The sequence below is a fragment of the Ursus maritimus genome, unplaced genomic scaffold (genome assembly GCF_017311325.1).
Source record: "Ursus maritimus isolate PB19 unplaced genomic scaffold, ASM1731132v1 scaffold_3, whole genome shotgun sequence".
NCBI classification, from domain to species: domain Eukaryota; kingdom Metazoa; phylum Chordata; class Mammalia; order Carnivora; family Ursidae; genus Ursus; species Ursus maritimus.
Window position 1 is genome coordinate 3,569,197 of NW_024425563.1, and position 20,155 is coordinate 3,589,351.

At 48.3% G+C, this 20,155-nt stretch overlaps 1 protein-coding gene across 1 annotated transcript in view; it reads right to left on the reverse strand.

Moving 5' to 3' along the window:
- The window catches only part of DPP6 (dipeptidyl peptidase like 6), a 671,848-nt gene that overhangs the window by 305,777 nt on the left and 345,916 nt on the right, over positions 1–20,155 (reverse strand). The window contains exon 3 of the mRNA XM_040643764.1: positions 18,281–18,379. Within this exon, the coding sequence (XP_040499698.1) occupies positions 18,281–18,379 (99 nt within the window). The remainder of the gene's footprint in view (positions 1–18,280; positions 18,380–20,155) is intronic.

A 20,155-nucleotide genomic window follows, 5' to 3' on the forward strand; every position in this document is an offset into this window, starting at 1 on the left:
GAAGCGGGGGGGGGGCAGGGAAGTCCAGGGGTCAGGGATAACAGGAGAAAACAAGCGTGCGTAATCCTAATCCTAGCAGATTAACACTACTATGGCTTTGTTTTATTCTCTTCTAGATGTTTCCCCCTACATACATGTAGGAAATTCAGATTGTTTTCAAGAAAAGTGGGCATATTGGGGCTCCTGGGTGGCTCAGTTGGTTAAGTGTCTGCCTTTGGCTCAGATCATGGTCCCAGAGTCCTGGGACTGAGCCCCGTGTCAGGTTCCCTGCTCAGCGGGGAGTCTGCTTCTCCCTCTCTCTGCCTCTCCTCCCATTCATGCTTGCTCGCTCTGTCTCTCAAATAAATAAAATCTTAAAAAAAAGCCTCTCAGATACAGTTCAGATTAGAAGGCACACCCGCTAGACAGGTTATCCTCACGTTTTGAGTTTTTATATCCGTCATAGGAGAGGCTGGACTCCAAGCTCACAGAGGCCCTCGCCCTCCCGGGCTTTGTGCTTTGAAGAATACCATCACCCGAACTGCAACGTAAGCTTCACGAGGGAGCAAGTCTGTCCTCACCTCCTCATCGCCAGTGCCTGCAACAGGGCCTGCACAGAGTCGCCCTCCACACAATCCTGAACGAGTGAATGAGGAGTGAATGAGTGAGTGCACTAGAACTCCACTTCCTTGAAGACAGGGATACATTTCCTTTCAGGCTGAACCACAGACACATGACCAAAGGTCTTTGGCCAAGGTCTTTGGCCATACCATGGAGGGTTGACTTACATAGGGCGTTTGAAGAAAACTGGGTGTCAGGTGTATGTTTCTGAGTTTTGAGGTGACACTGAGGAAGACTTCCGGCCTGTTCCCCGGCACGCACTTCCAAGTTACCGTAAGAGCAGACGTCGGGCCCCCTGTCTGTTCAATAGCACGACTGGATGATAAGGACTGATGGGACCTTTCCCTTACAGAGCCTCCCTCACAGAGCTTATTAGAGTCAAAGACCATTACTGCCATGGGTTTAAGTGGGCTTGGCTCTCCTGCCGGGTCTCCCCATGGGTGCGTATCATTCTCAGTGCTCAGGGGACACTGACTGCTGAGAATCACCCTCTGGCAAAAATGCTGAAAATTAGGGGATAAATATCTGATACCTGGTAATGGGATCTTATCCTAGAGTAAAAACCTTAAATCTCCGGGCTCTCATATCCCCCTTTTGGGTCAAGTTAATTGTATTAAGTGACTTCTCATAGTGTTAATGTTCATAACATTTTCATTCTACTTTTCAAAAATTAATTCCTTCCTTCTGGACAGGAGATTTGCAGGCTCAGATTCTAAGAAAACGGATTATATTCAGTACATTTGAGAGGTCCACTTATATTTGTGTTTCTCCTGAAATAAATTAAGTTTGCCAGTGTTTGTTCCAGACAGAAGAAAGTCTTAAAACACATCATGGATATGTCATTAAAAATTAAGATATATAATGTCTGGGGCGCCTAGGTGGCACAGTCGTTAAGCGTCTGCCTTCGGCTCAGGGCGTGATCCTGGCGTTCCGGGATCGAGCCCCACATCAGGCTCCTCTGCTGGGAGCCTGCTTCTTCCTCTCCCACTCCCCTTGCTTGTGTTCCTTCTCTCGCTCGCTCTCTCTGTCAAATAAATAAAATCTTCAAAAAAAAAAAAAAGATATATAATGTCTGTGAAATCTCTAAATCTTAAGAGATTCTTCCTTATGAAAATGTAAGACTCTGTCCAGTAAATTGTCTGCTACCAATACGTGGGCTGCGTTGGGCGGGCATTCCGTATTGCTGAATCATGGTGAAGGAGACACATGGCTCTCCAGCAGGTATTTATTCAGTGCTAATTGATGAGGTCCTGCAAACGCAGCTCCACTGATCTCCTGCTCGATGCACTGTGGGCTCAGTGACTTTCTCCTCTGCCTCTTGCTGCATCCGGGTATGTACACAGCTGTCCGTGCACAGGATTCACCATCCCGGCTACAGCCTGAGCTTACTCGCAGCTCTCATCACCCGAGAAACAGAACAGGGCGGGTCTCACCCCTGGGAGAGCACAGGTCCCTCTGCTTGGAGGAGTAGCCTGCAGAGAAGCCCCCGGTCTGACCCCGCCCACACCGCAGCCTCCTTTCCTACAGGTGTCTGAATGTCCCGGCTTCAGGGGAACTAACGCTGGGATCCCCTTGCAGAGCTGCCACAGCTCTTTCTCTATGCTTTCCCCCTGCAGTGTTAACAGAATTCCCTACTCCTGCCTTACGCCACCATACACCTGCACTTGACAAAGTCCTAGGTAGGTTCAAGCGTCCCTTTGGTTCAAAGGACACCCCCAAGGACTCTCCCTGAGCTCCCAAGACAGGAAGCTGCCGGTTCCGTGCACGCTCACCCCACTCTGTGTCTCGGCAAAGTGCCCCTGATAGCTTACGTCATTTAAGCTCTCTCAGTGCCCTGCTAGTCGGCAAGCGCCTGGGGGCAAGGACCTGGTCTTGTTTTTCTCTATGTCACTTTTTCAATTACTGATCAAATGAATGAGCCAATGAATGAATGAGTGCAATCAACTGATTTGGAGGAGGCAGAATGGTAGGAAAAGAAACACTGAGTAGAGAATCCTGAGGCCTGATGTATAAACTCGGATGAATCAGCCAGCCTCCCTGGGCTGCACTCTTTCCACGTAAGTAACGTTAGGAACTCTGTTAGAGGGTGCTCGAGATGCTTGGCTTCTCTCATTCTACAATTCCTGGGAGAAGTCTAGCAGCTCCGCAGTGGAAGGGCCCTCCAAAACTGGACGGGCTTTGCAGACCCGTGACATATCCTGCTTATGCATGAGCCGGCCCTTTGCTTGTGTCTATATGCAGAGGCTTATCAATCACATATGGCCCATGTACAACTCCACACATGGGACTTTTTAAAAGTATTTTTATTTATTTATGTATTTATATTTGAGGGGGGGGAGAGAGAGAGAGAGCACAAGCAGGGGGAGGGGCAGAGGGAGAAGCAGGCTCCCCGCTGAGCAGGGAGCCTGATGCAGGACTTGATCCCAGGACCCTGAGATCATGACCTGAGCCAAAGGCAGACACTTCACTGACTGAGCCACCCAGGCACCCCGATATGCAACTTCTTATCCTGAATTCTTTTAAAAATTAAAAATTATGACATAGTTCAAGAAAACCTAACAACAAGGAAGGTTAGTGTAAATGGACTACTCCCAGCATTATTTTTTAAAACTAGTAAGATTACGAATCACTGAATTGTATTTTCATTATGTAAGATGGCTGTCATCATATTATAACTATTTTAATCCTTTAGGCATTCAGAAGATAAAGGACATCCATTGTAGAACAAAAGAAATCTGAATATTTTAGTTCTTTCTTCTGCATCTTAAAACAAAACTATGGGCCATCAAACCACGACTGTTTTGTATCAAGTTAAATACAGCTTCCCCAGAGGCCTTCACTGGATGCCCCGCTCACAGAACCATGGAAAGTTCCAGGTCTATGCTTACACATGACACCGCAAGTATGCACTGAGAATTCATGTCGACATTTCATCCTCTTGTAAAATGGCCCTCACTCAACCTACAAATTCACTCACTGAAGTCACACTTGACCCAAATCACCCTGGGGTCTTGGAAACATTACTGAAGCTGAACCTTGACAACTCGGGCCTGGTTCCTGCAACACCCCTGGGGTCACTGTCCTCCATTTAAGGACTTCTCCAAAAGGTCCCATACGGAACTCTGCGCTGACTTCCAGGCTGCTTCCATTACCCTGGTGACATAAACACCACCATCTCCTAAAGGAATCTCAGGTTAACCTGCAGACCGTGGACACCGGGCCTTGATGAAGAAGACAGATATGGAAGCTTCATGGGTTTTTAACTGACTGGTGCAAGGCCATTTCCGGGTGAGTCTTGAATGAGTCTCAATCCCTAAGTGAGATTTGATGGTTTATCTTCAGAACAAAGCCTCAGATGCAGAAGGGCAAGGGAAAATGAGAACAGGTCTTCATCCTGCTCAAAGGCCTACCGAGAGGGAAGAGTCCACATCATAAGTTTTGAATCATGGAACTTTACATCAAAAACTAGGGATGTACTGTATGGTGACTAACATAATATAATAAAAAAATATTATTATAAAACAAAAGTTTTGGACAGAGGCAAACCCGCAGCCACGTCTCTGCTGTGATACTAACCATGTGACCCAGACGAAGCCTTACGCCTGCTCCACGTATGTAAAATGGAAACACCACCGGCCACAAAGCATTTCCATGACTGCTAATGTACAGATAACACCCAGTCTGGTGTCTAGCCAGAAGAGAAAACAGGTGGGAGGGGAGGGTGACGACCAGGATGAGGGCAGGCAGAGAGCAGGGTGGAGGCAAGAAGGAGGCGCCTCCCTTGGATGTCCCTCCCAGTTCACAGGAGATTTTCATTCCTTTAAAATGCCCATGAAACCAACATGCACTGTGGGCCCTTGTCTTTTCTTTGTTGTCCTTGGGATCTTCTGTTGCTGCCCGATGTCTACATTGACTTGCACCAAATCCGTTTCTGGAACAAAATGGTGTGAATTCATATATTTTGTTCTATGCACTCATTTAGCAAACACTTCCTGGCACTGTGCCAGGGGTAGGAAACAGGCCTCAATATAATCAAGCAAATAAAAATACACTGATGTTTTCTAAGTTAGCCTTTACAATATGCCTTATGTTCTAGATACAAGGGACAAAGCATGTCTGTATGTCTTTATGACCCTAGCTCATTATCCAAGCAAGCAGCGTTCAGGAGAACGCCTCTAATATTTAGGACGGAAACGGAAGATGGTCTAAGGGTCCTGATTCACCTGTCTGCACTGTTCTATGTAGTGCGGTCCTGCAGAACTTACCTTGTTTCGTGCAGTGACAGAATCCTTGAGCTACTGAGGTTGGAAAGACACAGCTTCAAGAGAGAAGTTCCCACCCCAGAAGGAAAGTCCCAGAAAGACACATTAGCAGAAGATGTGCTAAGGTCATGAGTAAGCAGGGAAAGGGAGCTTGCCACATTCTGCCCTGGAGCCCCAGGTTACAACCTCCTGCTTCTGTCCAGGGCGTTCCTGCGGAACTGTCCAGAAACTGGGAGCAGTCACAGCTGGTGGTGGTGGTTTTGGACCTGAGCTCCCAAAGGAAAGCTAGAGAATGAGCTCCCTTCCCAGTACGACCCACTCTCTCCGGTTTCTCACGCACACATGCAGGTGGATGAGAAGGAGGGAAGGCGAAGGGCTTGTGCTTTTAAACTCTGTCAACTGCTGCTTCAAAAAGGGAGGAGGCAGAGACTCTGGGCCAGTTCGAGGCTCTAAGGCAAAGGCAGGCCAGGGGGAGTAAAGGAGAAGACGGGCCGCCCGGGAGTGAAGGCAGAGCGGAGACCTCTTTTTAGCTGTCGCTACCCCGCATCTTTTCCAGAGCACAGAGCGATGTCTTCGAGGGCTGCGGGCGGGATCCGGGCCATGGAGGAGAAAGGCTTTCGACAGCTTCAAGCAGAGCCACAGGGAAGTGCTGACGCGGCCGTTCTTTCTAACGCCCGTCAGCTGGCAAATGCGCACACTAATTTTACTAGCGATCCGTTTAACTTTACTTATCTGGAGACCGTAACCCAAAATTAAGTTTTAAAAATCCAACAATTTGACTTAAGGATGAACAATCAACCTTTTTAAACCTATTTAAATGTGAGGAGTCAGTGAGAGGGGAGCTGGCCCAGGAAACACGCCAGGAGAGACCGGTGTCGTCGTTGCATGTACCCCTTGACTTCAGCCAGAAAGGTGCACTCAGCCCGACCAGACACCCCGTCTGTCCTCCGCATACCGTGTGCGTGTTCACCTGCAGGTGGCCAGGGGGCTGTGGACAGCGGTGGGTCTCACTTCTGAGGCAATTTAATGAGAGCAGATGAAGTGACTCCCGAGAAGCATTCCTGCTCTCTGGCTACCACTACACGCTGTGTTCCAGGCGTGGGAACCAGACGGCCAACGGCAGGATCTGCATGAATGTGCCCATTAGAACTCCTGACCTAGAACTTACTGACCCCCGAGCAGCTAGTGTGGGTTTAGTGCGAATCTACCAGCAAAGTGTTAGAGGGGACACAAAACCCCAAACTCGTTTAAGTCCTTTTTAAAAAGGTACCCAGCAGCATTGTTCTCTTCAGGCTTATCTGTGTATTTCTTAGGCGTTTGTCTTCTGCACTCACAACCATGTTAAAGAAGGTATTTGGTGCCCGACTGTCTGAGATGAGGCTGAGAAGCTAATAGCAACACAAGGAGATGACATGTGGGAGAAGCAGCAGAGCTCACACTCCCCGTGGCTGCCCCACGGAGCCCCAGGAGGCTGCGTGGGCCTGCTGACAGACTCGTCCTCCGGGCCCTGGCATTTCTGCTGTGACCCCGAGGATGGCAGGGCCACAGGACACCAGCAGCAAGGGGCAGGGACTGCGCGCATCACACGGAGCCGTGGGCCCCGCTGCAGAGCCAGGCTGGTCCTGAGAGAGCGCAAGAGGAGATGAAACCACCCGGGGGACAATGCCTTGTCCTTCACTGACACTTCCAGACTCCCAGGGCCCGTAAGGATTCAACCTCACAGTGACTACATTAAGGCCTTTGCATTTAGTAAATGTAAATCTTCCACTGAACTTTGGGCAAGTTCTCAAAATCCCCAGAAGGTAATTTCGAAGAAGGTCAGACAGGACTCTTAAAGACACTAGTTCTGCCACTTGTTAGCTGTGTGGCCCAGGGCAAATAACTTAACCTCTCTGATCCTACCCTTCTCTGCAAAACTGGTATTCATAGGAAGCATTCAACTATTTTTAAATGTCTGAGGTTTGTTCCATTTCTCCCCTCTTTTTGGTGGGGATGGAAGCCCTGTCTAGGCACGTGGCCTGGAAGAAGTTAAAAAATTAACTCACTTGTTGGATTCTTGCTTGGCAAAAGGCAGAGGTCTCAAAGATGTGAAACAGTTATTAATTTGGCCTTTTTGGCTGGAGGGAGCAGAGAAGCGAGGACTGCCGGGCGTAGGGAGACCACTGCAGAATGGAGCTGCATGCATGGTCCTCACCTGTCTTTTCTAGAAGGAGGAGCGTGGGTGGGAGCCCAAAGTACCCAGAGAAGAGGGGGTGAGCAAGGGTCTTTGAGTAGAGAGACAGCCTGTGCCAGGCCACAAGCAGTAGAGGTGAGCTTGGCCCATCTGTTGGGGACTTGGATCTGAAAGCCCAGAGCCTGCTTGGTGTCAGAAAAGCCCAGATGCCAACATGACTTTTCCCCAAACTTCCCCTAGTTCACTCCCTAAGACATGAGATGAGATTCAAAGAAAGACAGACCCCTATCAACCACTTGTAAACCACCAGACATTAGAAAGATCTACCCTATTACTCAGAAGAGCCTCCTTCTGGAAGATACTCAGCTTGCAAAGAGAGCACAGAACGCTGGTTATTCGGCGTGCCCAGGCCCCGAAACATTTCAAACGTGAGCATGAGATGCACACGAAGTTTGAAGGCAATGCTGATTGGTTTCCAATCCCTCTGCTCAAACTCCATGCCACCTGGCGACTGGGGGCCATGGACACAAACTCTAAGGTCCTGTGACCGAAGCAAGAGCAGCAAAGCAAGGCCACGTGGGTGTGGAAAGCCCTCCTAGGCAAGAAACAAAGGGAAGCCGATCAAAAATTCTCTGAGGCTCTTGCCTCACTCTTAAGCCTTCCGAAGAGGTTGGTATGCGTTCATTTCTAGGTCCTTCTTCTTCTGTGGTGTGCCATGGCTCTCCTCCCTCACCCTCCTTGCCCTTCGTAAAAGCCTGTCATCAAGCAGCTTTGTGTTCGTGCATCTCGGAGAACAGAGCAGCGGCTGTGTCCAACAAGGAACAGAGAGCATGCAGATGAGACAACCGTGACCTGGGGTCATGGAGGGCCACCCCGAGAGGATGCAGGGGTTGGCTTGGGAAGAGGTCAGGAAGCACAACGCAAAACATAGAAAGGGCCATTGGGCTTTCCACAGGACATGGGTCCATGCTTATGCTTCTATTGACCAAGCATGGCTGAAGACTTGCAGACAGTTGGGCCACGTGGGCACCATGACATCCATGTCCCTCCTCGGGTGGCTCTGAGTGATCAACTGAAGTGGTACGTATACAGAACTTGGGACAGTGTTGGGTACATTTTGCATATAATCAGTAAACAGCAAGTATAAAAACTATGGGCGAAGAAGTCTAGTATCAGGAGCTCTCACCAGCGTCTGTTAGATCCCCCCAATTACAGCAGGAAAACAGAATCAGGTATGTATTTATCATTATAACTGTATGTATAATTCCGTAAAATGCCAGGAGTTACGACGAATAAACCTGGTTAGTCTTCAATCAGCCAGAAAGCCAGCTACTCTAAGAGATTGTCCCCAAATACTCAGTTTGCTCAATCACCGAGACATGTGCTCGGTTGATTAATATTTACAGAGACTTTATCACAAGCCAGACACTCTGGTCCATGAGAGAAACGGCACAGTCACTACAACGCACTGATGGTCCTAAGAAACTTCCATCAAGGGCAAGACAAGAGAAGAAAACAAACACCTGAACGTACGGTTAGCTACGCGTGCGTGCGGGATGGATGGGTCATAGGGGATTAGACTCAATTATGCAAGAGAGCAAGTGATTCATTTTTTATTAATTAAGAAGGTGATCAATGTTTGAAAAGATGTCAATGATAATTAATTAGCCTCTGGTAGGCTGACGTGGTTAAGGACTTTGTGGGGTAATTTATTTGAAACAATAAATGATAATGTCAGTGCTGTGTGAGGGTCAGTGCGTTCAAGGATGCGGAGTCTCTAATTACTGGAACTTCCTGATTTGCTTTAAAAAGACTGTTCTGGAAAGAGCCTGCGAAGACTCGCACCCTTGGGCTCAGCAGAGGCAGGAACTGAGGCTTAGGTAGCTTTCCAGGCTCTCTTAATTTGAACCCAGGTAAAAGAAAAGAGGACTTGTGGGTCCTGGTCTGTGGGCGGCCGTGCCTGGGCAGCACTGTCGCCCGTGCTTTGATCCGGCCTCGCAGGGACACCCGCTCAAGCATCACCCGTGCCTCAAGCCGTACCTCGCTCGTCTGCACACCGTGTGGGGAGAGAGGGGCCCAGTGCTGTGGGTACCCTCAGGAAAAGTCCTTAAAAGCCTAGGAGCCCTGAAACAGCCCTATCGCATCCTGGAAAACGTCAACGTCGCCGCAGAGGAAAAATAACACGTAAATCTCACGTGAGATCCCTTCTCAGGAAAACAAATACATGCCCATGTGTGTACACATCCATTCATACACACATACATATTTCCTGGTTCCCAAAGGGGGAAAAAAAAGGCTGTCCTCTTGTAATGCAAACATACGAAGTTGAGATGGAGGTCACTCCCGGCAAGGGTCGGCACCGCGTTCCACCACGGCGAGGGCGTACTTAAATTTCCCAGGGAGGCGGCACGCGCTTGCCACAGCTGAGGGGCTTCCAAGATTCAGAGGCCCCTCTCTTTGCTGGAGCAGCGGTGGCCCGGCCGAGCCGGCAGGGATGGGACTGCCAGCCATGCACCGAGTGGCGGGGGCCGGGGAGCCCAGTGACACTCAGGGGCTGGAGAGCCTGTTGCAATCCTTGCTTCTACTGCCACTGGCACTAACTGGGACAGTCTCCCCACAGACACTCCAACAGGAAGCGTTCGAAGCGCCTGAAGCAGATACGAGTTTCAGCTCAGATACTAGAAATGTGGAAGATGCATTAAGAGTGGGACGGAAAAATGCAGACAGGTGGCCGTTCATACAGCCCCAGTCGGAGCCGATGGGAGCAACGGTCTGGACGGGCTTTATTGCCTTAACATAGTCTGAGACAGAACTGGCCTCCGAATACCAGACAACCGGGGTTCTCTTCTCCTGAGGAAAAGTGGAATCTCAAAAACCACTACAAAAGAGAGAGAGGAAAATGGTGGTTTACACCAATGTGTACTAGAATTTCATCTCGTCTATTTCTCACTTGAATACGGTGTAATGATGTCCTTCAATAGTATTTTCTGCATGACTTCAAACGACGACACTGCTGTCTTTACCTACTAACTGACACGCTGAGGAACACCTCTGGTCTCTGAAGCTTGTCCTTCCTGGGCTTTTCCCTGAAGTTACTGCTGGCCAATCGTATGGGCTGTGCCGATGACCTCTGGGGCCTTCCTCACTCTTCACAATTCTATGACATCATGGTTTTGATTGAAAAAATGTGGCCTTCCAAAAGCAGCAGAAATACCCAAACGATTTTATACTTGAATTCCCCCTCTATCCAACCCCACGAGCTTTATAAAAAAAAAAAAATCCATCTGTGTTTTCCGAATAACAAAAGAGAAGAGGAAAAAGCAAATATGGAAATCAAGTCGCTTTGAGCCCTGGGCTCTATCTCCAATTTTACCTTCTAAAACATATACTTTTCTGGTATCAGCCAGCCAGCTGATATTTTCCTACATTCAAAGGAAGCAATTTTCTCCAATTTTACGGTCTCTCTAGTATTACATCCGGGAGACACAGAGGGCTCTCTGCTCACAAGTGGCTGGATTAATGGAAATCAGCATAAACAAACACAGAGATTCCAGAGCCAGCCACAGTGCTTTTCTGCCACATTCCCACTGAAGAGTAATGGCCGCAGGGAGGACAGAGTGGCTGAGAAGCTCCCGCCTGGAGCTGGCGGACACGTGAACCGGGCCTTGCAAGGAGCTCCTGCCTGCCAGCCCCGGGCGTGCCTGCGTCCTGAAGATACCGGCGGGAACAGCGGGTTCCCTGAAGGGTGCAGGTGGCCGTGGCTTGCTCACAGCACAGGGCATGAGCTCACCAGACCATCTGCAAGCTTCAGTCCAGCCAGCCTTCCTAGGAAGCAAACCTGCAAAAGCAAACATGCTGATCGAGAGTACATGCAGCCTCGGACAAGCTGGGCAGAGGGACGATTCCACGGATCCGGAGAAGACCGCTGCTGTGGTTTACACGTGCAGGGAGGGGTGAGCCAAAGCTGCTTACAGACAAATATTACACCATCCTTCTGGCGTTAGTCTGAAACAGGGTGAGTAAGAGGGATTCTGCGGGCAGAGGGAGTACGCGGCCACCGTGGGCAATTTCTCACTGACGCGTTCTCCACCTGCCATCACCCAACCAGTAGGGTGGCTCTCCTCACCCGCTTTCTCTGTGCCTTCCCTGATGTTGAACCTCTGGGCTCTCCTCTTGCCTCCTCTGGCCTTTGGGCCCCTCCCCCTTCCCCCACCCACTGGGAGACGTTAGCAGCCCCTCAGCGATGCATACTTTCCACATTTCTCCAAGCGGCCCTGACCGCTCACCTAGCTTCATGCCTGGTCCTCAATATGTAAAGAGCATTGCCACTTAGTTATCTTCTGTCAACATCTACTCTGAACTCATCATCTAACCACAGAAACCAAGTCCCCGTCGGTGCAGTGGCCATTCCAGTTAAGCAGGCTTCAAACCTCTGAGTCATACCTGGCTTGTCCTCCCATCCCCTCCATTTCTACTCAGCTGCACACCCTGTCATCCATCATTCACGATGGCTTTTATATTGGCCACTTCGCTTCCACTCACACATGAGCCTTCCAGCATCTGAAGATGGGCCAAATTAGGGAACATTTACGTAATGAGAGCCTATTCAGACATTAAGATGATAATGGAAATACATATTTATTACATGGAAATATGTTTATGATCAATGCTATAAACTTCCCCCCGAATACACTTAGTATTATCCCACACATTATATTACCTGAAGAGATAAGTATAAAAATTTAATAGTGGCTATTTCTAGTCGGTGGAGTTACAGGTGAGTTTTGGTATCTTCTGTAGTTGTGTTCAACTCTGTTTTCTAATTTACTGCAATAAGTATGTAATACATATATCACACAAAGATTTGATATGACACCTAAGCCTAAGCTGAACCTCACCATGTCATCCCACTCCTCTAAAACCTTTACTTCTGAAAGGCCAAAGCTGACTCCCCGTTTTTCTAAATTCTACCCCCCTCTCATTTGCCCACCCACCTTCCGAGAGCCCGCAGGATCTGGCCCCACCGTCGGCTCTGCTGTCACGTACTGCCCTTCTCTCCTGGCTCCACATCGTTCCTGGGTATGCCAGGCAGCCTCCTGCCCCCAGGCCTTCGCAGCTGCTGTTCCATGCTGCCTGGAATGCTTTTCCCCAAGATAGCCCATCTGCATGATTCTCATATCCAGGTCTCTGTTTAAAAGCACTTCATCGGAAAAGACTTCCGACCACTCTATGGAAAACGGCATGCCCCTCTGTCTCCTTATCTTTAAAACTAGGTTATTTAAGCATCAAATAAGAAAGCGTGGAAGAAGTGTGACCAGATGGCTTCAGACCAGGCACTCCGCTAGGTCAGAAACAGATGTGAATCCTACCCTTGCGCAGTTTATGTGGTGAAGGAAAGACAGGTACTGAGTAAATAATTATACTTAATTTATGTAAAAAAGTTTACGTCCAGGATTCAAGGGAGTCTAAACATGGAAGGGTAAAAGCAGGACAGAGAAGCCTGCTTGTGGAGCAAGAATGAGGGCCGATCCTAAAGAAAAGGACCATTCATTCGCAGGGTGGGAGCGGGAGAGATGGGACACAGAGGAGGGGTGGTGCTGGGCAGAAGGAACATCCTATGCACGAACCACCCTACGAGAGAAAAGACATGGACTCTTGAATCCATCAAAAGAAGCTCGCGTCAGCTCAGAGCAAGGGAAATCTGGAGAGACACAGAGGCTAAAGAAAAGCAGAAGCATGTCAATGGAAAGTAAGCAGAAGGCTGATCACAGAGGGTCCAAGAAATGGAGGGTCGCGGGGGCCAGGACTGCGTGCCTCACCCTGAAAGCGTTGGGGGGCCAGCGCGGGTCCTGTGACGGGAGACTGGGGAGGGTGGCATGTGCCGTGAGGCATCCATCAGACACCCCTGTGGGTGTGTAAATCCGTCAGGGGACACACACAACACTGCCAAGCACGGCACACGCTGGTGGCTCAGAAGAGTGTGCGAGCTCCATACAGAATCGGAACTCACTGACACAGATCGTAGCCACAGTCCTGGGCGTGATTTCCCCTAGGGGCGTGCACACTGAGAAGAAACGAGAGGTGTCAGGAATCCAGACATCTGGAAGTTGGAAACATAAAAACTGCACCCCAGTCACTTAGGGGACCCCTTCTCCTGGCACCAGACGGAGGCTTTATCCGAGTTGCTGCTGGAGAGCCCAGCTCCCAGGCCTGCCTGCTGCACGTCTGTGTCTTGTCCAGAACCTTCCTCGGGGACGGCTGCCAATCTGCCTGTGGCCTGGCATCATGAGCCTGGGTGTCTGGCTGAGTCTGGAGGGGCGCTGAGTATGTCAGGCGGGGCCAGCAGGAGTTCATGATGGATCTGAGCAGAGCAAAGGCTGACTCTGAGCTTTCTAGCCTGATCTGCCAGAAGGATGGGCTTCCCATGCACCAAAGTGGGAGATGCTGGGGATGGGGCAGGGGTTGTTTTTCGGTCTGTGGTTTGTGTATGTGTGTGTGTGTGGGGGGGGGTTGTTCAGGAACCCAGATTTGGGGCTTTTCAGCTGAAGGTTGTGATGTTTCTTCGAGATAGCTGAGAAGCTCAGGAGAGATGCAGTGTGGAGAGGCATCAGCAGACAGAGGGTACTTAAGGTCATGAAACTCGAAAACACTGAGGGAGGAAGTGCAGATACTCAGTGGGGAGGACCAGAGGCTGAGTCCTGGCACCCACCACCAGGAAAGGTCAGCACAAAGAGCAAGAAGCGGCACAGGAGCCTGAGAAGGAGGCACCGCTGACATCAAAATAAAGCCAAGGGAATACGATGACCTAGGGGTCAGGGGGGAAGGTGACCCAGTGGCGAGGGAGTAGTCAGTTGACGGGTAAAGTAAGATGAGGTCTGAGACGTGACTGTGGGAGGCAGCTACCTGGAGGCTAGTGGTGACTGCACGGGGGCGTTTCAGTGGGTGCTGGGTGAAAGCCTGACCCCTCACATCGTGGAATCCAGCACAGCACATCAAGGGATCCATGAGGCTGACAAGTGCAATGTGGTTACTGGAAAGGATGGAAGAATTCCCTCCACCAAGTGAGTGTGTAGAGAGACGGCACTGTGGCCATTTTGAGGAAGTGTGGACCTCCTTCCTTGTCAGGGTGCTCAGTGGGTCTATTCTCCTGATCCACAGACCCCATCTGGTTGCAACGAACACGTGAGGGCAGAGAGTATGAAAGCTGTTATACGATCGTTTTCAGAAAAGGTAGATTCGATCAAGTCTTTAGTATAAAAATGGGTGAGGAGAAATTTAACTCTAACCCAATAAATTTTCTCCTAATGAAGTGTATCAGGTTCTAAACTATTAACTCCATTATTAAACCTAAGATACACTTGTTATCTTTAGTGGTTAACGTACACTAAAAAATAATAATAAAAATACAAAATTCAAGTCTCTTTCTCCATGGGGTTCCTCCATTTTCTTTATTACTGAGGTATTCTGTTAGCTTGACCTCGTGGGAATAAGGGATGCGAGGATAGAGAATTTAAGGGATGGTAAAAAGTCTGAAATATTCACAACCTATAGTTTTGGATAGAATATACTATGTAGCTAGTGAGGTTGTGAAAGAACCTGGCAGGACTCCAGAAACCTGGGTTCTATCCGATGTAGCACCATTTATAAAGACCAGAAATACCTAGGTTCGAGTCCAAATTTTGCGACTTACTATGATATTGATCAAGTTATTTGAACACCATTAGCCTCAGTTTCCTCATCTGTAAAACGAGAATTATGGTGGTTGTAACAATTAAATAATTAAATATGTACAAAGCACATAGCCTAGAGGATAAGATATGGGAAACCCCAGTAGTTATGATGATGGTGGTGACGTGATGATGATGTGATGTGATGATGATAGTGACAATGATGGTAATGGTGATGATAGTGATGATGGTGATGATGATGGTGATGATGGTGATGGTGGTGGTGATGATGGTGGTGATGGTGATGGTGGTGGTGATGATGGTGGTGATGGTGATGGTGGTGGTGATGATAGTGATGATGGTGATGACGATGATGATGGTGGTGATGGTGGTGATGGTGATGGTGGTGGTGCTGATGGTGCTGATGGTGATGGTGGTGATGATGGTGATGATGATGGTGATGATGGTGATGGTGGTGATGGTGGTGGTGATGATGGTGGTGATGGTGATGGTGGTGGTGATGATAATGACGGTGATGATGATGATGATGATTGCAATGATGGCGATGATGGCGATGAAGAAGAAGAGAGGAAGAACAGACAGAGGAGAAAGGAAGAAGAGGACGAGAGAAAGGAGACTGTCATGGTGATGGTGGTGGTAGATGGTCATGACAGAGGCGACTCCCAAGGCTACCCATCAGAAACAGTTCCCTGGGCCCAGCACTGCGTCCTCTGCCTGCTGCCCTGTGGGGCACTCAGTAAGCACTAATTGAATGAAGCAATGCTCTGATAATTTCTAAAGCACACCCAGCTTCACATCATTCGGTAATCCTATGACTCTGGTAATATTTCCCCGGATCTTCACATTTAGACTTGTGATATTAAAGAAATGAATGAATTTTTTATGGTATTTGTGAAAAATCAGTTATAAAGCTCCAGTTAAGCACAGCAAAGTTACTTCATCCACTTTAAGCTATTATCTTTTAGAGAGCAGGAGAAAGGGAATGATCAGGAAGAGGAACACATGAAAGAACAGTGGGAGGTACACATCTCAGAGGAGTGTAGAGAGAAAAACAATCATGTTCCCTTACACTCTGGATGCTGCCTAGTCTTTGGAGAAACCCGACTACTGGTTACCTGGTAGCAAAACATCACACTGGATGGGTACCTTTACGAAAGGAGAGTACTTCTAAGAAAGCTCCTGGACACCAAAGGCCCTTCAGTTAGAACTGCAGGTGGTCTTCATGAATAGAATTCACCTGCCAAACAGGCAGGCCGGGCATTTTCTGCCGGGCAGGAGGCCATTTCTTAATTGCTTGTATTAACTCCCAACTTTGTGGATAAAGAAACTTTGGCTTGTTTCTTCTGGCCAGAGGGCCAGCACACCTCTGGCCCAGCTCCACTCCTCTGCGGTGTGAATTAGCTCATGAGATATAAACTCCTTACAACCAACACGGTTCCAGCAGAGACTTACCAGCGCTAGTGACTCCAGATCTCTGCTCTTTTTCTTTTTTCTTTTCTTACAGAATGCTGATTTAGGCCCAGTCTGCAACTATGGGCACCCTAATAAACTGACATAGGAATATTAGCATTTCATTTAGTCTTTGCAGGGCTTCCTCTGACTTGCTCTGAACCCCATAGCTATGGTTCAGTGTTCCTTTTTTTTTTTTCCCAAAGATTTTATTTATTTATTTGACAGAGAGAGAGAGACAGCCAGCGAGAGAGGGAACACAAGCAGGGGGAGTGGGAGAGGAAGAAGCAGGCTCCCAGCGGAGCAGGGAGCCCGACACGGGGCTTGATCCCAGCACCCTGGGACCACACCCTGAGCTGAAGGCAGACGCTTAATGACTGAGCCACCCAGGCGCCCCTGGTTCAGTGTTCCTTGTCTCCAGTTTGTTTTATCCCTAGATTCTGCCTCTCTACCAGTTTTCCTCTCCTCTCCCTCCCTTTTGTCCTCTCATTCTCTCTCTACTTTCTTTTCTTCCCTAAGGTTCATCACAAACTCACATTGTAGCCTTACATCCCCCAGGGGTCTGTTCTCTGCTTTCTCTAATCAGTAAACCTGGCCACTCTTTAAGACTGGAGTTTATATAGCATCTTTGAAATGCCTGGTCACTCATTGTTAGCTCTGTTTCTAGAATATGACTTCACGATCTTTAAGAAGAGGGTAATCACCTTTCATTCCCAGAACTGAGCCCGGAGTATGCTACTGGTACTTTCCTCCTGCCTATGCAATGGGTCAACACAAACTGAGAGCAGGGGCTACGTCCCTCAACACAAAAGCTGAAATTACTTCCTCCATCAAACGAAAAGACCTTGGCTCTCTCTGTGTTCTGGAATTCTCTGGGTCCCCCCAACCTCCATTCCCAGCACACTGCTCCTATTTCTCCCTAATTCCTTTGTATAAAATACATTCCTTTTGAGCTCCATCTACTTATTTTTAAATAAGCTAATCCAAGGATCAGAAATGAATACCGAGGCCACAGTTGCAGACAAAGAGAAGCTACTGCCCTAGGAGGAGATGAATGGCAAAGAGTCATCGCTAGTTGATTTCTGAGAGCTTGTGAAGCACGAGCAGCATTTCAGAAGCAGCCTGACAGCAAGCAAACACAATAACATCGTGTCACTCAACTAGACGGCAGCGGGAAGAGCACTAAATGGGAAGTCAGGAGACAGGCTTCCAACCACATCTGCGCCGCTAGCAAGCTGTGTGACCTCGGAAAAATCACTTAACCTCTCTGGGCCTCATTTATTATAGAAGCCAGGATTTGAACTGGACCTCCAGCATTCCACCATAAAGGTTCTCTGACCTGAGGATTAATTTTCAAGTGCATCCCACGACTCCCCCAGTAAAATCCACGTTCGTGGAGATAACAGGAGAGGAGGTACGCTGGCTGGACTACTTCAGGGAGAGGCAGCAGAGCCTGCAGAGGTTGGCGTGCGGTCATTCACACCTTTTCTCCCATGACTGCAGTCGAAAATTAGTTCAGCCACAAGTGGATGAAATAGATTACGTCCTGGACCAAAAAATGCCTCATGAACATACATATTGCCTTTTGCTCCAATTCTGTTTTGCTTTGTTGTTTTAATCCCCCCCACCATACAAGAAAAGTAGATTACATCCAGACTAAAGTGCAAGAGGAAAATAAATTTATCCTCAAACGTGCACCAGGCTCCATAGTTTCGTTCATTTGCTGGCATTCGAGAAGACGCCTTTGAGTTCCTTTCGGCCCCCCTATCTACCGGGGACTGAAAGCCAGGGCCGTACAATAGGGAAGAAAGCAGGGAGAGGGAGGGAAGCTCGGCTGTGTCTCTGCCTGGTCCTGTTGCTTAGCAACAGCTCACATCGCTGCCTGAGAAATAATGATATGGGGAGGTGACACAGAGAACCCATTTCTCACGAAGGAACAGCCCCATTTGACCAGATCCACATTTTCTTAGAATGATAATAGGATGATTATCACAGCAAGAGCTCTGGACACCCACTTCCACAGCCGAAGAGAGAACATGAGAGGTAACAGACCAAATGCAAACCGTGGAAAAGTGGCTTCCCGCGCGCACGCAGGACTCAGGACTTACCACTTATCCACGTAGCCTTGGGGTCATGAATTTTGAAATCATCACTGAAGAGATCTTCCACCGTGACCGTCTTCTTCTGGGACAGACTATTATCTTCCGCTAGAAAAGAACATGGCAAATAGTTAACCCTTTTATTTGGGGGTAAAAAAAGAGAGGACCACAAAACATTGGGGTTGCCATTCAAAAATAGTACGTATGTTAAAACATATACTTTCTCTACATAACTTAAGGGCTGAACAAAAGCCAGTCCTGCTTTTTGGTTTTAATCAAAATATCACAAACTACGGTAAGGGGATCACGGTGCAGTAAAAGGGCATCATTTCCCCTCCTCTACTTGAACCCGTAAACGATCACATTTCTTAGGAACAGAGGGAAATGTTTCAAGACTGATTCGTGAACACCAAGGTGGGGATGGTCACGAGAGGAAGCAGCAGCTGTCCAGAATGGAGCTCAGTGGGGTGATGTCATCAGTCACTCACGATGCATTTATTCAATGCCAACCACTGGCAGCGTGTTGGGTGCTGGGGATGAAACGGTGAGGGACGTATCCCGTAGGTATTGATAGCGCACATGCCTCACTTGTCCCTGGCTGTCTCGGGTTGGGAATCAGTTCCTGTTCAGACAGAATCACACCTCGAATGTCTGTGTGCAAACTACCCAGACTCCACCTTGCTTCATCTCCATCGCTCCGCTTGGCAGGGAGCACCTGAGGGGAGCCTTGAAGGTACCACTCTCATATCCATCCCAAGAGGAGATGTTTAGTGAACGGCACCAGTGGGTGAGCCTGTAGAAACCTGGCAACGTTTATCCTATTTCCTGAGGTGGAAGCTTCTGGGGTTTGTGCTCACAGAGTAAACACACAGGGTAGTATGTCAGACCGCTCTCACTTCTGCTATGCCAACAACCTTGTTAACCATTTCTGATGTACATCACCCTTCTAGGACAGAAGATGGCAGCTGTCAGCTGTCAGGGCCCTTCTCTTGAAGACTCGGTCTCCTCATTTCATCAGGTCTGCGCTGGGCTGCTGTGCGGGGCTCTGCTCAGTGCTAATCAAGGTGTGCAGGTCTGTGTGCAGCCTACGGGCGGGGCTTTCAGATCTGTGTTGTTTTCACATTTTGATGTTTGGTTGCTAGGTCTGTTGCTCTTTTCAGTTTCTGCCTGTGGCGCTCGCTTCCAGTTCTTGGGCCGTCAGAGAGCTTGCTCTCAACAGGACCCTTTGCCTCTTTTAATTTTCTGCTTCAAAATCTCTAGCAGGTGGAGAAAACGACGAGAATTTTTGCTAGATGGCATGATAACATAAATAAATACTCTCTGAATGAAATCCCCAAAGCTCCTTGTAGGATTCTAGTGCATAGATTCTATTACAAATCCTGTATGGTGTCTTTCTTTTGGCCTTTCTGAATGCTATCGATGACTGAAGTTGTCAGAAGAGTCACGTGTTACTGTGTGCATTGACCAATTTCTTGAATATCAAAAAGGATTAGTGTGTGTAAAAGTCTTTTGAAAATGACAGAATGCTCCCTTTCAAGGTGACCTTCTTATTAGACCTGATTGTATGTGGAGCTCTCCCAGGTGCTAAACAAAACATGTTAAACCAGACCTAAGTCTTCCCTGTAGGACCTTTCCATCGGCAACTGAAGCAGCCCCAGAAAAAGGAACACGCTGCTTCAGATGTGATGCATTTCGGTGTGGAAAACAAACAGTAAAGGACCATTTTAAAGATCACTAGGCATCAATGTAGTGAAGTTATACTGTAACCTAGTAATTAAGAAATATATCTACAACTAGTTGAAAAACAAGTCCTGGAGATTAAATGCACAGTATAGTGATTACAGACAACAATGCTGTATTATAAATATCAAATTTGCTAAGAGA